This window comes from Rhipicephalus sanguineus, chromosome 4 (assembly GCF_013339695.2).
Source record: "Rhipicephalus sanguineus isolate Rsan-2018 chromosome 4, BIME_Rsan_1.4, whole genome shotgun sequence".
In the NCBI taxonomy this organism is placed as follows: domain Eukaryota; kingdom Metazoa; phylum Arthropoda; class Arachnida; order Ixodida; family Ixodidae; genus Rhipicephalus; species Rhipicephalus sanguineus.
This window is the reverse complement of record NC_051179.1, coordinates 47,240,836-47,258,465: the sequence shown is the minus strand read 5'-3', so window position 1 is coordinate 47,258,465 and position 17,630 is coordinate 47,240,836. Positions and strand designations below refer to the sequence as shown.

Below are 17,630 nucleotides of genomic sequence, written 5' to 3'. Positions count from 1 at the left end.
AAATGAAATGAATTTGCAAAAGAAATGCGAGGGGCAGGTCCTAGGGTCCGCACGACCTTTGTGTGCTATACGCGAGTTCATTCTCAAATACTGTAAAGATAATAAAATAAATGAATAAATGCCGGAGTCGCTTCGTTACTTTTTTTTTTATCGTAAGACCTTTCTATGGTGCAGACGACTTCCAGAAGCCAGCAGTCAACTTGCCCCATATATGGTCTGCCTTCCCGGCATTGCTGCGAATGACACAGAAACTGAATGAATGGATGAATGAATGAATCCTCGCAGTGAAAGGGACAAAAGCCAAGAAACAGCGACACACTGCCCCCACCAGGAGTTGAGGTCTCGAGGGACGCGCGCCCAGCGGGTCGCCCTCGCCAACCGACGGAGAGGGGCGCGCTGAGGAGGAGAACGAACCGACACTACGCATGTCCGTTGCTAGGACGACGCGCATGCGACGAAGAACAGCAGAAAAGTGACATTGGCTGAGCTTCAAGGTCAAACGCATGCGCAAAGTCGTTTTCTGGGTTTGTACCAGGAGGAGTATAGAGCAATCTATAATAACGTATAAACATAGTGAAACCGCATACACCTTAATCGTGAAGACCACTCACAGCTTCATTCTGAGAACTTTATAAGCACCGGGAGGGGAAAATCAAACCAGGGAACTCAGTGTCACGTCTAGATGAAGCATTAATTAAACGCCTGTAATCAGAAGTGTATAAACTAAGGGACAGCAAGCAAGGGACAGCCAAGAACAGAAACAAACGAATTTTTTATTTGACACATCCAGCGAGTAATTTTCTCTTCGTTACATTTGCTTTCAAACACCGTCATTCGCTTATACTAACTTCTGTGACTAAGCGCCGCGTAGTTCACGTGACAGAATCTATCATTTGATGACAAGGCAGGTATACACTAACAGGTATTATAATTTCCTTTAATCAGTCAAGGGTCTTACAATGCGAGCATGCCACGGAACACGCAGGCGCAACGTAGCTGGAGTTCTAAACGTGCCAATGAGTGAGAGACCACAAACTCAAACGGCGATAAACCAACGCTATAAAGTAAACAGAGGAAACAAAGTTTAAAACAACGTCATCGCGAAGCCAGCATCCGAGGCTCGTGCATTCGCGGTTGCGCTTCCGTTTTGTGGCACGGATAGCGGTTTTTTTTATATATATACTTTTTTTTTTCTTTTTCGAAGAACATTTTTAACTCTTTCTCTCTCTCTCTCGCTTTCAATCGCTGACGCTTTGTGCTGTCACGTTTTTTTTTTCATCTTTATTTCGTTGTTTCCGCGCTTCTGGTCGAAGGAGGTGGTGTTGGAGATTCCTTTCTCTGGTGAAGTACATTCCGTCCCTGTGGCGCTTCGGGGAGCAAAGGGCCATTGGTCTAGTCGCCGGTCATCATCTCCATGAACTCTGCAAAAAATTTGAGGAAGGCTGTCAAGATAGATAAAAAAAATAGATCATGTCAAGAGAGAAACTTAGATTATAGGTTGTATAGAGTGCAAGGCGTATGCGGCGTCGTATTTCAAGCAGTAGAAAAAGAGGTTGGTAGACAACCCAGTCATCTGACCGAGACGAATGAGGATGGTGTTGCTGTTACAACCATAGGCGTGCGCACGGAGGGGGAGGGGCAGTGGCCCCCCCCCCCACTTTGTCACCTAAGATGGGGGGGGGGGGGGCGCAAAATCTGCCTCGTACATTGACTTAGTAGGGGGAGGGGGGGCGCTGCGATGAACCTTCGCGCCCCCTGATGAGAAATCCTTCGCACGCCTATGGTTAAAACGGAGGAAAACCAACGTTATTAATTACGCGAGCGAGACGGTCGGAAATTGTCGTCGTGATCGTGGACAAGATGACGTAATTTGCCGTACTACGCAATGTGGGGGAAAGAGGCAGCGAAAAAAAAAAAGAAAAAGAGAGAAAGCCCGAAAAGCCGGACGTCATAACCGTATTACCTGCCAGTCAATATTACTTTTCTTTAACTACCGTTACCCACAATACCACAATGTCCCGGCAGCCATTGGAACACAACGTCATGTCCCTTCGATAAAGCTTGGTGAAGAGCTTCTCTCATTTCGTTCACTAACTGCTCGTGCACCCTTCGTCGTAATGCTGATTGCAGACTCTGAAGGGATGCCTTAGAGTCGCAAAAGACAGCCCACTTTTGAGGCTGGGCTTCCGCGATATAAAGGATAGCAGCACGTAAGGCGGCAAGCTCCGCTGCTGTTGATGTCGTCCCGTGTGACACCCTGAACAACCTCGCTGATGATGCTGCTCGGTCCGCTCACGAGGATGCCCAGACAACCCCAATACCCTTGTCGAGGACAGACGCTGCAAAGGGTCTACGCTCGTTCGCTGACACCATGACGCAAACTTGGTTGAGTGACCCCAGTGTCTGGAACCGTCGCCTGCATGAACTAGACCCATCGAGGAAGCTCCAAGTTCCATCGCACCTCCCCCGCCGTGATGCAACTTTACTGTGCCGCCTGTGGTTAGGAGTAGCTTTCACGAAGGCGTACTCTTTTCGCATAGGAATGGCAGACACCTCAAAATGTGACTCGTGCAATAGCAACGAAACGATAGAACATCTACTGTGTTTCTGTGGACGTTTTGTGAACGAAAGAAACGTTCTGCGCGATGCGCTGAACAAGTTAGATGACAGACCGTTTTCCGAAGAGAAGATCCTCGGATCGTGGCCCTACGCATCGCAGGCCAGCAAAGCGACGCGAGCATTACTGCTGTTTTTAAAATCGACCGGCTTAAACGACCGCTTGTAGGCATTCTATGGACAGGTGCATATGTACCCTGGCAGTGCCTTCTTCCCTCTTCTTTCTTTCTTTTAATCCCTTCATCCCTTCCCCCCAGCGTAGGGTAGCAAACCGGACGCGCGTCTGGTTAACCTCCCTGCCTTTCCTTAATTTCCTTCCTCCTCCTCCTTTAACTACCGTAGCTGAGACTTTCCTTGTCAGGTGATCAGAATTTCCATCACTTGTACACTCTAAGAAGAAAAAAAAAAAGCAGTATGTGTGACTCCTATCGGGGAGTCCTGATTTGCCACGTATATGACTCTCTTTGAAGAGGCACGTTAACTCTCATGTGGGTCAAGCGACTCCGCGAAGAGAGTATAAAGATCGCCAAAGAGAGTTGACGCGCCTCTTTAAAGAGAGCCATTTACGTGGCAAGCCAGAACTCTCAAAAAAGAGTCAAAGGACCCTTTTTTTTCTTCGAGTATACACTCTTAAGAAAAAGAAGTGTATGTGTGACTCCTTTCGAGGAGTCTTGACTTGCCGCGTATATGACTCTCTTTAAAGAGACACGTTAACTCTCTTGTAGGACAAACGAGTCTCCGAAGAGAGTATAATGATTTCCAAAGAAAGTTGACGTGCCTCTTCAAAGAGAGTCATGTACGTGGCAAGTTAAGGCTCCCCGAAAGGAGTCAAAAGGCTTTTTTTTTTTAGAGTGTTGCGGGGCAGCCATCCTTGGCGAGAGGACTGCAGGTCAGGTAAAACCAAATTAATTTTTATTTATTTTTTTTAACTCTCCTTGGCTGGGACAAACGATCACGATAGCGTGATTTCGCGCGATAGAGGGCGACAAACAGCTTCGCGATTATATGCGCTTGCTCTAAACGCAGGTGTAAGAGTATAAAATAATCTGGACTGAGCAGCTGCTTCCTCCAGAAGACGCTCCCGGAGTTTCGAGCGCCAAAAAAAAAAAAAAAAAAAAAAACGTTTTCCTATCCAGAAGGAAAAGATTCATTAACTGACTCGCCGTATATGTGTATATGGCAGACACTTCATTAAAAACAGGCCGACAAGAGGCTCAATAAAACAAAGAAAGAAAAAGAAGAAGAAGAACTGGTCGCGTACGCGCCGTCACACTGCCGCCGTCGTCGAAGAACGGGGCGGGCCGTCGAAGACGACGTCAAGCAGAAAGGGGTCGGGGTCGACCGGCCTGTTACGTACGCGTATGTACAGACAGAAGAACGCACGCACGAAGGGAAGGCTCGCGAGCACCACCGCTCGTTCGCGGTGGTGAGGATCGCGAAACGTCGGCGGAAAGGCGGCCTGGCGGGCGAGAGAAGCGATTCCGGTTACTCCGGCTGGGCCCACGCGTCTCTCGTTCTCCTGTTCATGATGCGATGCGAGTGCTCGCTTCTGTTTCTTTCTTTTTGCCTTTTGTATTGGGATTGATCTTGGCCTTGTCGGCGCATCTGGTTCGCTCGCAGCTTCCGGCCTCAACGATACGCCTTGTCACTCGAGACGAGCTCGACAGAGGAGCGTCGCTCGTACGTCGTCTAGCTCGAGCCGATGTTGGTTGGGGCGTTTCACCCCCCCCCCCCCCCCAACACGTAATTTTTCAGTTTTGCATGTGTATACACGCACCCATACAAACACACGCACGAACATACATAAAGGTTAATTTAACAAGTTTCTGGCTACGCCACTAGTTGGGTTGTTGGCAGGGTCGTAACTAAGGGGGTGTTGAGGGGGTTCTGACACCCCCCGAAATTTTTTCATGCTTTCACTTTTCGGGTGATACTAATATACTTGCACGCCCTCACAGCGACCACAAGTTGCCAAAGTTACCCGTTCTACACACAAACACCCCCCGAAAATAATTCCTGGGTACGGCCCTGGTTGTTGGTATAGTTGTGTGGACCAAAGAACAAAGCTTTCTGCACGCTTTTGGTGGCTGCAGTGGCATTAGTGAGTCTACTAAATATCTCAACTCTGCCGTACCAAAACCGCTGAGACGTGTCTACGCGCCATGTACTTATAGCTTAATTCACATTGGGCTCGCCACAAACAAACAAAAGTTCGGCCGGCTATTTTGACAATGCAATGAAGCCTAATTACGCCGTGCTTGTGATATTCGCTGTTTGTATTTTTTTATTTTATCTTTTTAAAGCTCCCATTGGCTCAAGAAGGCGGCTACGCCGTTTTTGGTTGACTCGAAATTAATTACTTAGTCAGTTCCCGGTACTTTCTAGCAATTCATTGGCGTAGCTGGAGTAAGGTTCGAAGATTCAAACCCCCTCCCCCCCTCCCCTTTGTTGCTACGCCCCTGGCAACGTCCCTGGTTGTATTGGTGCATACCCTTGCACAAGTTTCGATAAACGGAGTCGGACAAGTAAGTGGCTGCTCGTTGCGATGAACTATTCCTCCAAGAATGTCTACAGTGCAACGAACGACGTATATGTAAGTATTGTGTGCAATATGTCGACTGAACGCCTTTTAGAAACGTCCCTTTGCTTACAGAAGCTATAGTTTCGGTTTCCATAATTAAAGGTGCAAAACTGCAGTATTTTTTTTTGTTTTTTTTTTTCGTGACTTGCAAGGACTGGTGAAATGGCGCGCGTGAGAGATTGCAGTTGTGGTAGATGTTCATTTGTATTTTTTTTCGTGACTTGCAAGAACTGGTGAAATAGCGTGCGTGAGAGATTGCAGTTGTGGTAGAAGTTCATTGGAAGGTGAACAGATCCTTTCAAGTAGGAAATAGACATGACACACCGTTGCTGCGCGCATGCGTCGCATGCGAGACCTCGATAGCGTGACGTGGTGTTCCAATTACAGCAGGCTCTTTTATGTTCACTGCAGGACAAATGCCTCTCCAAACTATATCCAATTACTTTTGAATTGGACGAACTGATATATTTCCAGGTGTAAAAACTTTAATTGGGACTCACCACCTGTAATTCCATGCTTTCCTGGACTGTGTTTTCCTTCCCTTGACATCCCGTTCCATCGTTCTGAAAGACCACTGGCCAACTACACCCAGCCTTACACGTGACCTGCCCAGCTCCGGACTTTTCATTGGGGAGTGGAAGCGTCATGAACAGCTAGGAAAAACTCACAAGGTCCCTTATGCATTCATTTAAGACGACTCGAAGGCGAAAGCCATCTTCTTTTTCCCCTCAGCCGATATATTGATGCTGCCTCGCCACCCTTCGAAAGCCTTCTGCACGTAACGTGGTTTTGCACTGCCTCCAATATCGGAGGCCCCCTCACCTGGTTTTGCATTGCCTCCGTGATCGGACCATCTTTGGCCAAGCTACGGTGCCAGGTGATGACATCATCATGTGGCGTGACGTCACCGTGACACCATTATGACGTCATAATGGCGTCACAAGTTTGCTGCGATCTGTGACGTCATGTCGTGATGAGGTTTTTTTTTTGCATCACTCGTCCCCGACGCCGCGGGACGCGAGACGCCGGCGGTCAAATTTCGCTTTTGATGAGGCATCTAAGGCTTTCGCCTTTAAAATAGACGGTTTTTGATGCCGAAACTGAAGAAAACGGTTCCATTACCGCTTGCTGGAAATCACGCGTGATCCTGAGCGCGGGGGTGCCTTGGCGTGGCCTCAAAGATAAGGGGCTGCTGGAAACATCTCGGAGCAGGCGGTTCCAACCATAGAGTTTCCTAAAATGACCTAGAGGGAACTCTGGCGCTGCGATCGTTCAGCCACCATGGGAATGATGGGTAGTACACGGATTTGCCTAGTCTTCGTGCTTGTGGGCTTCGAACGCACTTGTGGCTTTGTTTATTGCTATGTTTTGGTTTTCTTTCGGATAAAAGAATGGATCGTTGTGAACTTCGTGACCAGATTTGAATCAGTGAGGCTAAAGAAGTTAAAGCGGTGAAGTGGAACTGCTGACTTTTGCTGAACTTCGTTTTGCGACAAAGCGGATGCAGGCGACGCGGAGCCAAACGGAGCCGAAAGAACGAAGTTTAGACAAATCCGTGTACTACCCATGATTCCCATGCTGGCTGAAGCGCGATGCATTGCAGCTCCCATAGACACTAGCGCCAGAGTTCCCTCTAGTAAGTATTGTAGGAAACTCTATGGTTCCAACGTCATGTCGACAACCACCAGGTGCACGCGTCGCCTGCTTAGGTGCTCTGCTGCCTTTCAAAGATTTCTTCAGTGATTTATCGCTCACACCGAACTCAGCCAAAGTGAAAGTTAGATGCAGTCGGCCCATGGTTTTTCGTGTGTACAATACGTACCGTCGAAGTCCACGGTTCCGCTGCCGTCGGTGTCGATCTCGGCGATCATTTCGTCCAGCTCGTCCTCGGTGAGCGCATCGTCCAGGGCGCGCAGGATCTCGCGCAGGTCGGAGACGTTGATGTAGCCGTTGCCTTCCTTGTCGTACAGTCGGAAGGCCTCGCGGAGCTCCTCCTGCATCGCCTCGCTGTCCTCCTCGACCAGGAAACGCGCGGCCAGCGCCACGAACTCGTCGAACTCCAGCTCGCCGGAGCCTGCAGCGACAACACCGTCCGTCTCGTTGTTGTGAACGCGAATTACACGCGACCAACCAGTCGCTTCGGGTGATTTTTTTTAGCTTAAAATTAAAGTGCCAAAGATGTACACGAACACGAAAGCCCAGTTTGAGTGGAACTCAGAAGTTAAGAGTGGCACTCACAAGTTAAGGTCACAGCTGTTCCTTATTTTTATTTATCTTTTTTTTTTTAGTGCGAGAAAAATAAAGTTTTACCGATTGCACAATTCACATGTGCAGAAAAACTTCAGCGATAAACGATCGACTGTTTTCCGTTAACTTCATACTGCGTGGTGTGTTGCCATCGTAGAGCAATTTTCACATGACTGTTATCATATATGTAACCAAATTATCCACTCCACTCCTCAGTGTATCCTCGGCTCATTTCATACTGCGATTTTTTTTTAGGGCGGGGGGGGGGGCGTTTTTTTTAAGGTAGCAGTGTTAAAAATATATCCCATGCATTCCCAAGCACTGTGACACTGTTTTTAGGGTTCTCGGCACTCGTGCTTTTATTTAGAGCAACAAGCCGAAAATATTTTAATTTTGTGTCAGTACTCCTTTAGGCGGCAGGTGAAGTGGATCGACGGAAACTATATTGACGGGAGGTGTCAAAATGCATGTCCGCACAATATTAACATATAAACAACACGAGCAGACCTCAGAGGCTGTTTACGCAAATATAGCATGCACCGAAAGTCACTGCGTATATCGTCGTGGCCGCCATATGTTTCAGGCGTCGCGTATAGTAGTAGGCTTGTGCTCACCGTCCTGGTCAATCTCGGAGATGAGCTCCTTGAGGTCCTTCTCCTCGAAGGTCTGACCCAGCGTACGCAGGATCGCCGACACCATGTTGGTGTGCACGTAGCCCTTCTTGTCGCGGTCGAACATGTCGAACGCCTTGCGCAACACTGCATGTGGAAAATAGACAGCGATAGGCACATTCACAAATACGGGCGCGACATCACAAAGAGATGAGGCGACGCACATACGAAAGGAAGGCTGACTAATTGTGGAGAAATAAGGATGCTCTTGGCTGGGTATCCCGCGTTCGTTGACAGATATATGAATCAAATGAGTGCGGGTATTTGATTCTATCTCTCTTTCTCGAATTAGTAATTACCCACGACCTGTGAGCTCCTTCGAGGCGGGAAGCTTGTGCGTTGTGTTTTGATTATGGTGCTTGCTCTCTAAGCTGCTTCAATGTTCAGAGGATTTTGTAGGTCGTAATTTACGTTTTCTTTTTCACGGCCACCAGTCGTAAATCAAAACATCGACATCGGTGTCGAACATGGGCTCGAGGACGAAGCTTTTCTACAGGACTCTGTGGGGTACCTTGAGGTAGAGGGGTAGCGACATGTGAATAAACGGCGTGTCGCGGTAAGCACATAGTTGCGGAGACTCGCTACAGATGTGACTATATTACTTGAGACAAAAGAGGTTTCTTCTTTTCTTTCTTTTTTGTGGGGTATGCGCAAAACGATGGAAATGAAGAAGGCCACGGGACATTTCCTCTGCCATTACTGTAGTATACACAAGAAAAATAAAATTGCCTTGTCTGAAGTAATGTTTCGCCAACCAGCTCAAGGAGCCATTATTTCGAAGGATGCTAGCTACTGCTCTCGGCGCTGTATTCGGGCTTTCTTAGAAGTAATGTAAACATACATACATAGAGAGCCGAGAAAATGGTCAAAATTACCGGCATCGTGCAAGGTGGACGTGCCTGCAAGGTATCGACATGATGACGGTGATGAGGATATACGGGGGTTCTAATGGCGCAAAGTTCATATTTGGCCCCAAGGTATACACCGACACGCACTGCGCTTCGAGCTTGGTGACACCGCGGCTAACGCCAGAATCGCTGAGCCCATAAAAATGCATGACCGTAAAAGTGCATGACGTAAAGGTTTCGATCAACAACGCTGAACAGATGGAAGACGGACAAAATCGGGCGGGAGCAAAGCAAGAGGAAAGAAGCAGATGCACTCATAAGCGCTATATATGCAGCTGCTTCGCAACAGTCTGCCCTAACTTGTGCCCTGTTTGCACATATATGTATACTCATAAGCGCGAGCAGGTTTCTCCATTACAGGGAGGGAGGGGGGATGGGGGCTCCAGTAAGGTCCTTCAGGGGGAAAGGGAGGCTGGGAACTTATGCGTTGTGTTTTGACTATGTCTGCTCTTTCGGGGGGGGGGGAGGGGGGTGCACACCCCGCGCACCCCTCTGACGCCGCCCCTGCCTGCTTCGTGTATACGTGTTCAGAAGCACCGTTCCTCCGCACATGCCATACAGGTCGTACTACTTTTGATAATGTTTCGGTGTCAGTTGTAAGCCTGAACGGTGTTTTTCTCGTCCCGCTAGGCCTATCGCACGTGGGCGGCCGCCGGCGGATGTCGACAGAGCGGCGAAGAATCCGCCGCGCTAGCAAGGAGTGCCAGCGGCCGCAAGAGGATCCGCAGGCCACAGAGCACAGCGGCGCGTGCCTGCCGGCAGCTATTCTTGGAGGACTTGGGATGGGACGGGCCGTAAACGCTAGGGCCGAGAGTGCGCACAAGCCCCGGCTCTTTTTTTGCTCCGAACAAATGGCTCGGTGCGGCGCGCTCCCTCCCCTTCAAAGGAAGTGAGAGACGCTTTGCGAGAGGTGACCCCCCTGAATTCCGGTTTGTGTGCCTCGTCCGCTTTCTTTGCCACGGTGTATAGATTCTGAAGCTATCGGCAATAATTTTGTGCACTGAACTGATGAAAGTTCCACCGCTTTCCAGCAATCATACATAAATTAAGTATGAGCGCTCGTTAATCTGCTTGGTTGACATACCGTAATCCTGTAGGGCGGCAATCGAAACGCCTGTACAGTTGTTTGTTCTTCCCGATTACGTTTTCAGGGGAGAGTGGGGAGGGGTGTAGGGCAGTGTTTATTACGCCAACAAGAGACAACAGTGAGATAAGTATTCGTGGTGTATGAGTCACCAGTATATTAGCTGATGAATGCGGTCAAAGTCCCAACCGCGTATCCCAAATGCATCTCCAGTTTGAGGGTGACATAACTCCCTCGTTCAACCCAAGCCGTATATCAAAGCTATCCTTTCAACTACACCTAAGTTACTCCGACCACCCTGTAGCAAATAACAAAAGAAGAATCTGACTGCAGTTATATTAAACGGAAATAAACGCTTTACAAATGATATCCCTTCGCGTGGTGCGCGTTAGGCCAGTGTTTCCCCACGGAAAGCGTGCTTCACCACACACTACCTTGCGTTGTGGAGAAGTGCCCATTTCGGGAGTAACAAAAAGCTCACAAGTACACCAGCCTATGCTCTTGATCCGTGCGGGGTTATGAAACATGAGAATTTCTAGAAAGAAGATTCAAAATGTGCCATGTTCTTCATCATCAGTGATATAACAACCGCTGTTGAAGAAATAGCAAATATAAACTCATGACTGCTGTAAGTACTACAGAAATGAACACCGTTCCATCAAACTCGGTCGTTAAATACCCTTATTATGACCCGAAGACTGCATTATAGTGCTCGCGCAAGTAGTTTGCACTTACGTACTAAAATAAATGCCTGTTTAGCTAACCGAACGTTACAGCTTCACTAATCTGAGGTAATGGGGCGGTTCGTTGCGATCATCAAGGAATTCTCGTACTGCGGCCTCACCTGGCCTGCGCACGGCGTGCGCGCTATGCTGTCAACGCGTAATGTGTTGCGCTCGCTCGCTCGCTCGCTCACTCACTCACTCACTCACTCACTCACTCACTCACTCACTCACTCACTCACTCACTCACTCACTCACTCACTCACTCACTCACTCACTCACTCACTCACTCACTCACTCACTCACTCACTCACTCACTCACTCACTCGCTCACTCGCTCACTCACTCACTCACTCACTCACTCACTCACTCACTCACTCACTCACTCACTCACTCACTCACTCGCACTCGCATGTTCTGAAGAGCGTGCTCTGCCTCAAGCAACCTAGTGCTGCAGTGAAGCGGAATTACGAGCAGCGTCAAGAGGGAAGGCCACGGGGCTGAATGTGAACGGGTGAACGTCGCAGCGCCAGGTTGAAGAAGTTTACCATAGAATAATTATGAAATGAAATTCGTGTAATGTATTATTATGTGCCCAGTGGTGAATTAATGAAAAAAAATCACAGCATATCTACGGAGTGAATGATGATGAGTGGGCGAAGCTGCGGAGGTTCATCGGTAAACCGTGAATCTTCCGTGAATTCTGCCCAGTACATCATCACCGATGTGAGATCGGGCGCGTTTATACTAAAGGTTCGATGAGAGTTATGACGACTTGCAGCTCACTTTAATTTTACATGTACGCTGTGAATTTTCATTGTTTAGAAAACCATTGCTTTAGAAAACATCTGGCGTCTTTCGTTAAGCAGCTGGCGTCTTTTCGTTTTGCTTTAGACACATCTGGCGTCTTTTCGTTTTGCTTTTAGAAAACATCTGGCGTCTTTCGTTGGTCTATTTCATCAATCAACGGCGTTTTGAACAAAATTTTTATTGTTTAATCACGCACAGGAGAAATCTCACCAGGCACTACCTTGGAGGTAAACAACGGCTGCTAATGGGAATGAGAGACAGAAGAAGTCGGCTTTTAGCTAACACTTACACTTCTACTTCTACTAACGTTTCCTACTGGAACATGCCAATGGCTGCTAATGGGGAATGAGAGACAGAAGAATTCGGCTTTTAGTTAACGCGCACGCTGCGAATTTTTTATTGTTCAACAACGCACAGGAGAAATCTCCCACCGGCACCACCTTGGAGGTCAAGATCTGGTACTAGCGTTAAGACTGGTTACGCACTACGACGGGGACGAACGGGTGCCGCTTTAAGGAGCTTCGCCCCTAAAAAAATGCTTTCTTTTCAGGTAATTTTAACACAATGTTATAAGTCATTGTACTTTCGTAATTCGTATAGATATAGTACGCATGAAAGAAAAGAAAAGCTAGGCGCTTTCCGTTGCAGGGTCACACCTCGTAATTATGGTACGCATCTTCGTCTATGAGAATTCGTTTCCTGTTACTCAAGTAACAAGAAAAGTGAAGAAGAATGAAAAGATACGTAGCGCGATTCCTTCGGTAACGTTCTCCCGGGCGAACGAAACCTATGGCGGTTATAATCTTGTGTATTTCCAATATCAGAGAGTATTAAGGGCTTGAATAAGACGATGTCGGTCGTACGCTTAGTGTTAACATTTCACATGGGAGGCGCACCTCTGCAAGGAAAGGCGTCGAGCACTATGTTCGCTGTTATTATTCTATTGTTAATTTGGCTACATCTAGCTGGACGCCGTACCTTCTGGGCGCGTTCCCAGCTGCCATGACAATGAAGACGTCGGATAAAAGTTACAAATGCGAACAAACTTAACGCACAATCTGGGCGCAGTGTGCTACCAGCGCAAGAGAAAGCACTGCTCAGAACGGCTGAAAGTAGTACAAATTTTTATTCGGTTTTGATTTTGGTAAAGATTCATTGAACTCAAAGCCAATAAAAGGTACAGGCGTACGAATACAGAACTCATATACACGTGTATGCAAGTACTGCGTACTTTTAGCCAGGTCTCTTCGGTGATTTATTATTCCTTATTTTGTTTGTTACGAAGCTACCGCAATTGTTCAGTACGCCGTGAGAAGCTACCGCTGTGGCCGCTACCACGGACTAATGTGCTAACATCTGCGCAGTCTATGCGTGGCAGTAAATGGCAGACAAACTACGTTTAGTGTTTATTGTTGGAGTATCGTGCGGACAGAACTTGATTACGTGATCGAAATTCGCGGTATTTCATGAAACAGTTCGTGACGCAGCGATGCTCTTTCGTTCTTAGGTTGGCGTGCTTTCGTAATGCCAAATGCAAATTTTTCACCGACAACATGCACGGTTGAAAACTGCATGCTCGCCAAGATTCCGCTCCAAACGCATCTCATCTCCGCAGCTTTTCGTAACTCACTTTTTAACGTAATTCTCGTGGGAAAATGTTCGGCTCTAATTAATAGGTAAATAGAATTGTAACGTTTCGTTCCTCTACTGCAAGTGGTTACGTATCTACGGCGCGACTATGCTTTCTTTGTTACATAAATGCGTACATTAATCGTTTTCACTGAGCAAGAAGAGACGATGAGCAACGCGAATGAGTGGAGTCTGAATAAAAAAACAAGTACGCAGGCTGCAGCTGAGGTAAACTGTTAGCCTGGCGAGGTGCCAGATTCAAGGCTGCCAGGGTATTTCGGTCGCCTCAGACGAACCATTTTCTCATGCAGTCAAAGTGCTCCACTCGGACGACGTCCGCGCAGTTTTGGATGGCGTTGGCTAAAGCAGTCAGTTTGTATCTCTCTGGGCTGACGCAGTTTCTATGAAGGTCAGTTCAGTAAAGACGCTCCTTCTAGCGTGGTATTGCAATTGTATAAAATACCATTACATGATGCATTCGACTTGGAAGTTTACGATATGTCGCATTTGTAAGATTAATTAATTAAATTCGTGTAACGAACAAGTTCGATCTTCTCGTTTAACGCAATTTTTTAAAACAACATTCACAAATTTCCGTGATTATCTCTTATCCCATCTTTCTCTCTTAATTTGCTTAAGCCGATTGGACCCGTATTCACAAATTTTTAGCCAATCATGATGCCGGACATATCGTTAGCGAATGCAACGAGCCAATGGGAAGGGACACCTAAGAAAGAAAACCTCTGCTAATCCGCCCATTTGTATTTGGCAACTGTGCGTCAGCTTGTCGGGATGTTGTGTATATTGACAGTCTGTGGTAAGTTGTTTATGTTGAGAAACGTGGTGAGTGTTCATTCAAGGGTAAAAAAGAACTCAACTAGGAAGCTTATTCAGACGTTTCACGTATTTCAAAAACAGCCCGAAGTTATAGAAGAATAGCACATAATTTGTGACGTCATTATGGCGTCATCGGAGGTGCAAGTGAATAAATTTTCCGTCACCCGAAGTTCTTGCCCTTCAAATCTGAACAAAGTTTATTTTATGTATGATTTAACAGCAAATATTTATTACCTGTTTTCTTTTTCTAGCGTCCCTCTAAGATAAGATAAAATAATGCAGGCGCTGGTTTGAAATGAAGGAAATAATAAAAAGTCAGACTTACTCTGCACTTGCTCTTTCGTCAGGTCCTCCTGTAAGGAGCATTTGTCACAAAATTTAGTGCGCACTCAACGTACAGTGGAATGTCTAAGGTGCGATGCTAACACTAAGTGCATCGTTTAAGCCAATAGTTATGAGAAAGTGGCAGTCGAATCTGAAGCGCCATCGCTTCGCCTCTGCAGCTTCAAACTGTGTTTTGCATAACTATATAAAAGTTGTATACAGGTTTTAAAAGAAAGGTAACATAAATGTATAATGACGTTGATTCCTCCTGCTCGTGTAGGTTGTTGGAAATGGTAACGCAAAAAAAAAAATTATCTTGCAACAACTGTGAACTTACACGAATGATTAGTTGAAACAAGTTTGGTGCACGTGACCTATTTATTTAATAAACAAATGGATGTTGCTTTTGTGGTACACTTAAGCAGCAGGAACAACCAGCAAACATTTGGCTGGTGGACATGCAAACTCGTAGAAGATATGATGTAATGAAAGAGTTTGTTCCTGGTATTACGTTTGGAAAACTGAGATTGCAATGACACTCCGAAACGTGTTAAATCTTGCGTTGGCGTATGGCAGTGTGAAATTAGTGCGTGTGCCTTTTTTTTTTTTTTTTCGTGTATGCTGCAGCTCTAACATCATGCGATGACAAGATCGGCGTTTCGGATGTAAAAGGGCCGAGACGAAAATCGTTTGAAGTTTACGTTATCAAACAGACATGAGCTAGACGATGACGAGACGAGAATATGACTTTTGTGCGTGTCTAAAATGCCTCGTTCGGCGAATGCTGTTAGGCTCGCGAATTAGAGTCCACTGCATGGTACTTTCTTTGGAACAACATTGCTCGGTTCATGCGCGAAAGCTGCATATTACATGAAACCGAATAGCCAGTTTTCATTATACAGGCACGCCTATATTTCAAGAACGTCCTTATATGTTGAATGTTGGTAAACTGGTGGGTAATATTTTATTTTCGATGGCTACGCGCATGTTTTCAATTCCCTCTTTTCAGCATATTGAACTCTGCCCCTTGTTCCTCCTAGTTTTCTTTTTCTTCGTAAGACAAACCGGCGAGCGTTGTTAGCACACCGTGGTGCCTTATCGCACGCAGGCCACCAGCGAGGCATGGCTTTACTGAGACAATGTACTGCTAAAACATAATATAATTGTTGGGTTTCTACGTCCTAAAATCATGAAATGGTTATGAGGGACGGCGTAGTGGATGAATGCGGAAATTTAGGCCATCTGGGGTTCTTTAACGTGCAACCAAATGGGCCTGGCATCTTGACTCCATCGAAATGCGGCCGCCGAGGCCAGGATTCGATCCCGCGACTTTCGGGTACTGCTAAAACACTTTGTTAGCTAAATGAACGGGTTGACAAATGCATAGAGAATAGAGTAAGTCAAGGGCTTTACCATGTTGAATCACGACGGGCTACGACGGCAAATCCTTGTACCGCTGCTTCGGACGGTCTGGCCGAGGTTTGTTCGCTGAGAGAAGCGCGCTCCCGTCGCGTGGTAGTCCCGACTGGCGAGCGGGCGTGTCGGCGCAAAGCGATCGCTCGGCCCGGGGCTCCATTTTTGGACGCTCGCGCGCAGCATCACAAACAGCGGCAGCCACCGCGCGTGCCGGAGGATCCGTCACGTGATCGGGTCCTCGTGTGACGTCAGCACCGGTGTCCGGCCAGGGGCGGAGGACCTCGGGCGCCCTGGCACCGCCACGCGCCAGTTCCGTGCACAGCGAAGCCAACGCGTGAACGCGTGTATCTGCGCGAGGAAAAGTAGTACCCTGCTTACACTGGGTAACACAGTAACACTCGTAACTTCGTAGCATTACAGTCACTCTGTTAGCTGAAATATCAGCTGCGTATCCTCCTGAACTTTGTAACCTGATAATTGCGCTATAAATGCAAAAAGCTGCCAGCCAGCGGTGGCGGAAGAATACACACTGTCTAAACTAATTCTCGCTCCCGATTGGACGAGCCGCGGCTCCCGTTTTCACGGCGCTGCACCAAACTGGCTAAACGCAACCGTCGCAGTGATTCCGAACACCGCCGCGGTAACTTGAACGCGCGAAGCCGAGCTCCCTGGTGAGCTCCTTTCTTTATAACTTTATTTTTCTTTTTTTCTTTTTTTTTTTTTGCTCTGTTACGTAGACGCCTGTCTTGGATCTAGGGTGGGCCAGGGGTTAATTTTAGCGGCGCGACGCCGCAAAACGTTAGCCGCCGGTCGCTGCTTGCCGAGCCGTCGCCAGTCGAACTGTGCCTCTCATTCTCTACACGCTGTGCGTGCGATGCTGCACTGTCAGCCACGATTTTGCAATTATGTGCGAGTAGTGACCGCGATGTTTCATTTTGAACTTGCTGGCACTCGTCCTCGCTGGTTTTGAGCCGGCGCATATTTTGTTGCAGTCACCGCACTTTGCGATCCCCTTGTAATGCATACCTAGCCTCGCTCTTCCAGTGGTTTACGGTGACGTCTCTTGTGCTGTCCGTATTTACGATCTCACATGCACACACGCACACGAGCACATACGCACATACACATACCTAACCTTTTCAAAAGAATAATTTTCTCCTTTGCATTCTCCTATTCCCCCTCCCTCGCCCTCTCCTCCACTTACAGCATTTTTTTTTTGTTAAACGGGGAGTGACAAGGCTAAACTGATATGAAGTAATGTGAAGCTTGAGCATTCAAAAAAAGGGACGTGACACGTCACTTCAAGCGGGTAATAATATTTTTTGCGGCTGGTTTTCGAGAAAATGTACATTTTGTTAGACACATCGCCGCATCGTCATTATAACAGTGAAGAATGAACGTGTCGCACATTTCAAGTACCGCCAGATGAAATCCAGGACATTAAGTGAAGTCGGGGAACTGCATTGTGACGTTGAACTGTAATCTACGTGGTTAGGAAAACAATTAAAATATGCTCTTCATCTGAACGAACCGGAGAAATTGACTCTTAAATTTCCACACATATCATGGATGTACCGATGCGGCACACGCGAATGCAAACGATGTCCAAAGCACTACGGTGACTAGATTTTTTTATGCTCCGGGTGCCTGCTATCAAAACAGATACAAGCAAGAAATTATAGCAGCGACAGCCAGGGGGGGGGGTAGGTTGGGGGGTTGAACCCCCCCCCCCCGAAATTTTTCAGTTTTGCTTATGTATATATACACGCGCACATACAAACTTAC

The 17,630-nt window shown here is 47.2% G+C and overlaps 1 protein-coding gene across 1 annotated transcript; it reads right to left on the bottom strand.

Annotated features, from left to right (window-relative positions):
- Window positions 1-1,379: 1,379 nt before the first annotated feature.
- On the bottom strand, window positions 1,380-15,995 carry LOC119389912 (troponin C). Its single transcript, XM_037657342.2, has 5 exons — window positions 15,843-15,995; window positions 14,431-14,458; window positions 8,059-8,202; window positions 7,020-7,271; window positions 1,380-1,421 (listed from the first exon to the last, which is right to left on the bottom strand). The coding sequence occupies exons 1-5, from the start codon at window positions 15,843-15,845 to the stop codon at window positions 1,393-1,395; spliced, it is 456 nt and encodes a 151-aa protein (XP_037513270.1). The 5' UTR covers window positions 15,846-15,995; the 3' UTR covers window positions 1,380-1,392.
- Between the last annotated feature and the right edge of the window lie 1,635 nt (window positions 15,996-17,630).

What these genes read in the sequence shown, in the direction of transcription:
- LOC119389912 (XM_037657342.2), bottom strand. An exon ending in GACGAAAGAGCAAGTGCAGA is followed by an intron (nt 8,203 to 14,430) that starts GTAAGTCTGACT and finishes TTCCACATGCAG; the next exon opens with TGTTGCGCAAGGCGTTCGAC. An exon ending in CTCCGAGATTGACCAGGACG is followed by an intron (nt 7,272 to 8,058) that starts GTGAGCACAAGC and finishes TTGTCGCTGCAG; the next exon opens with GCTCCGGCGAGCTGGAGTTC.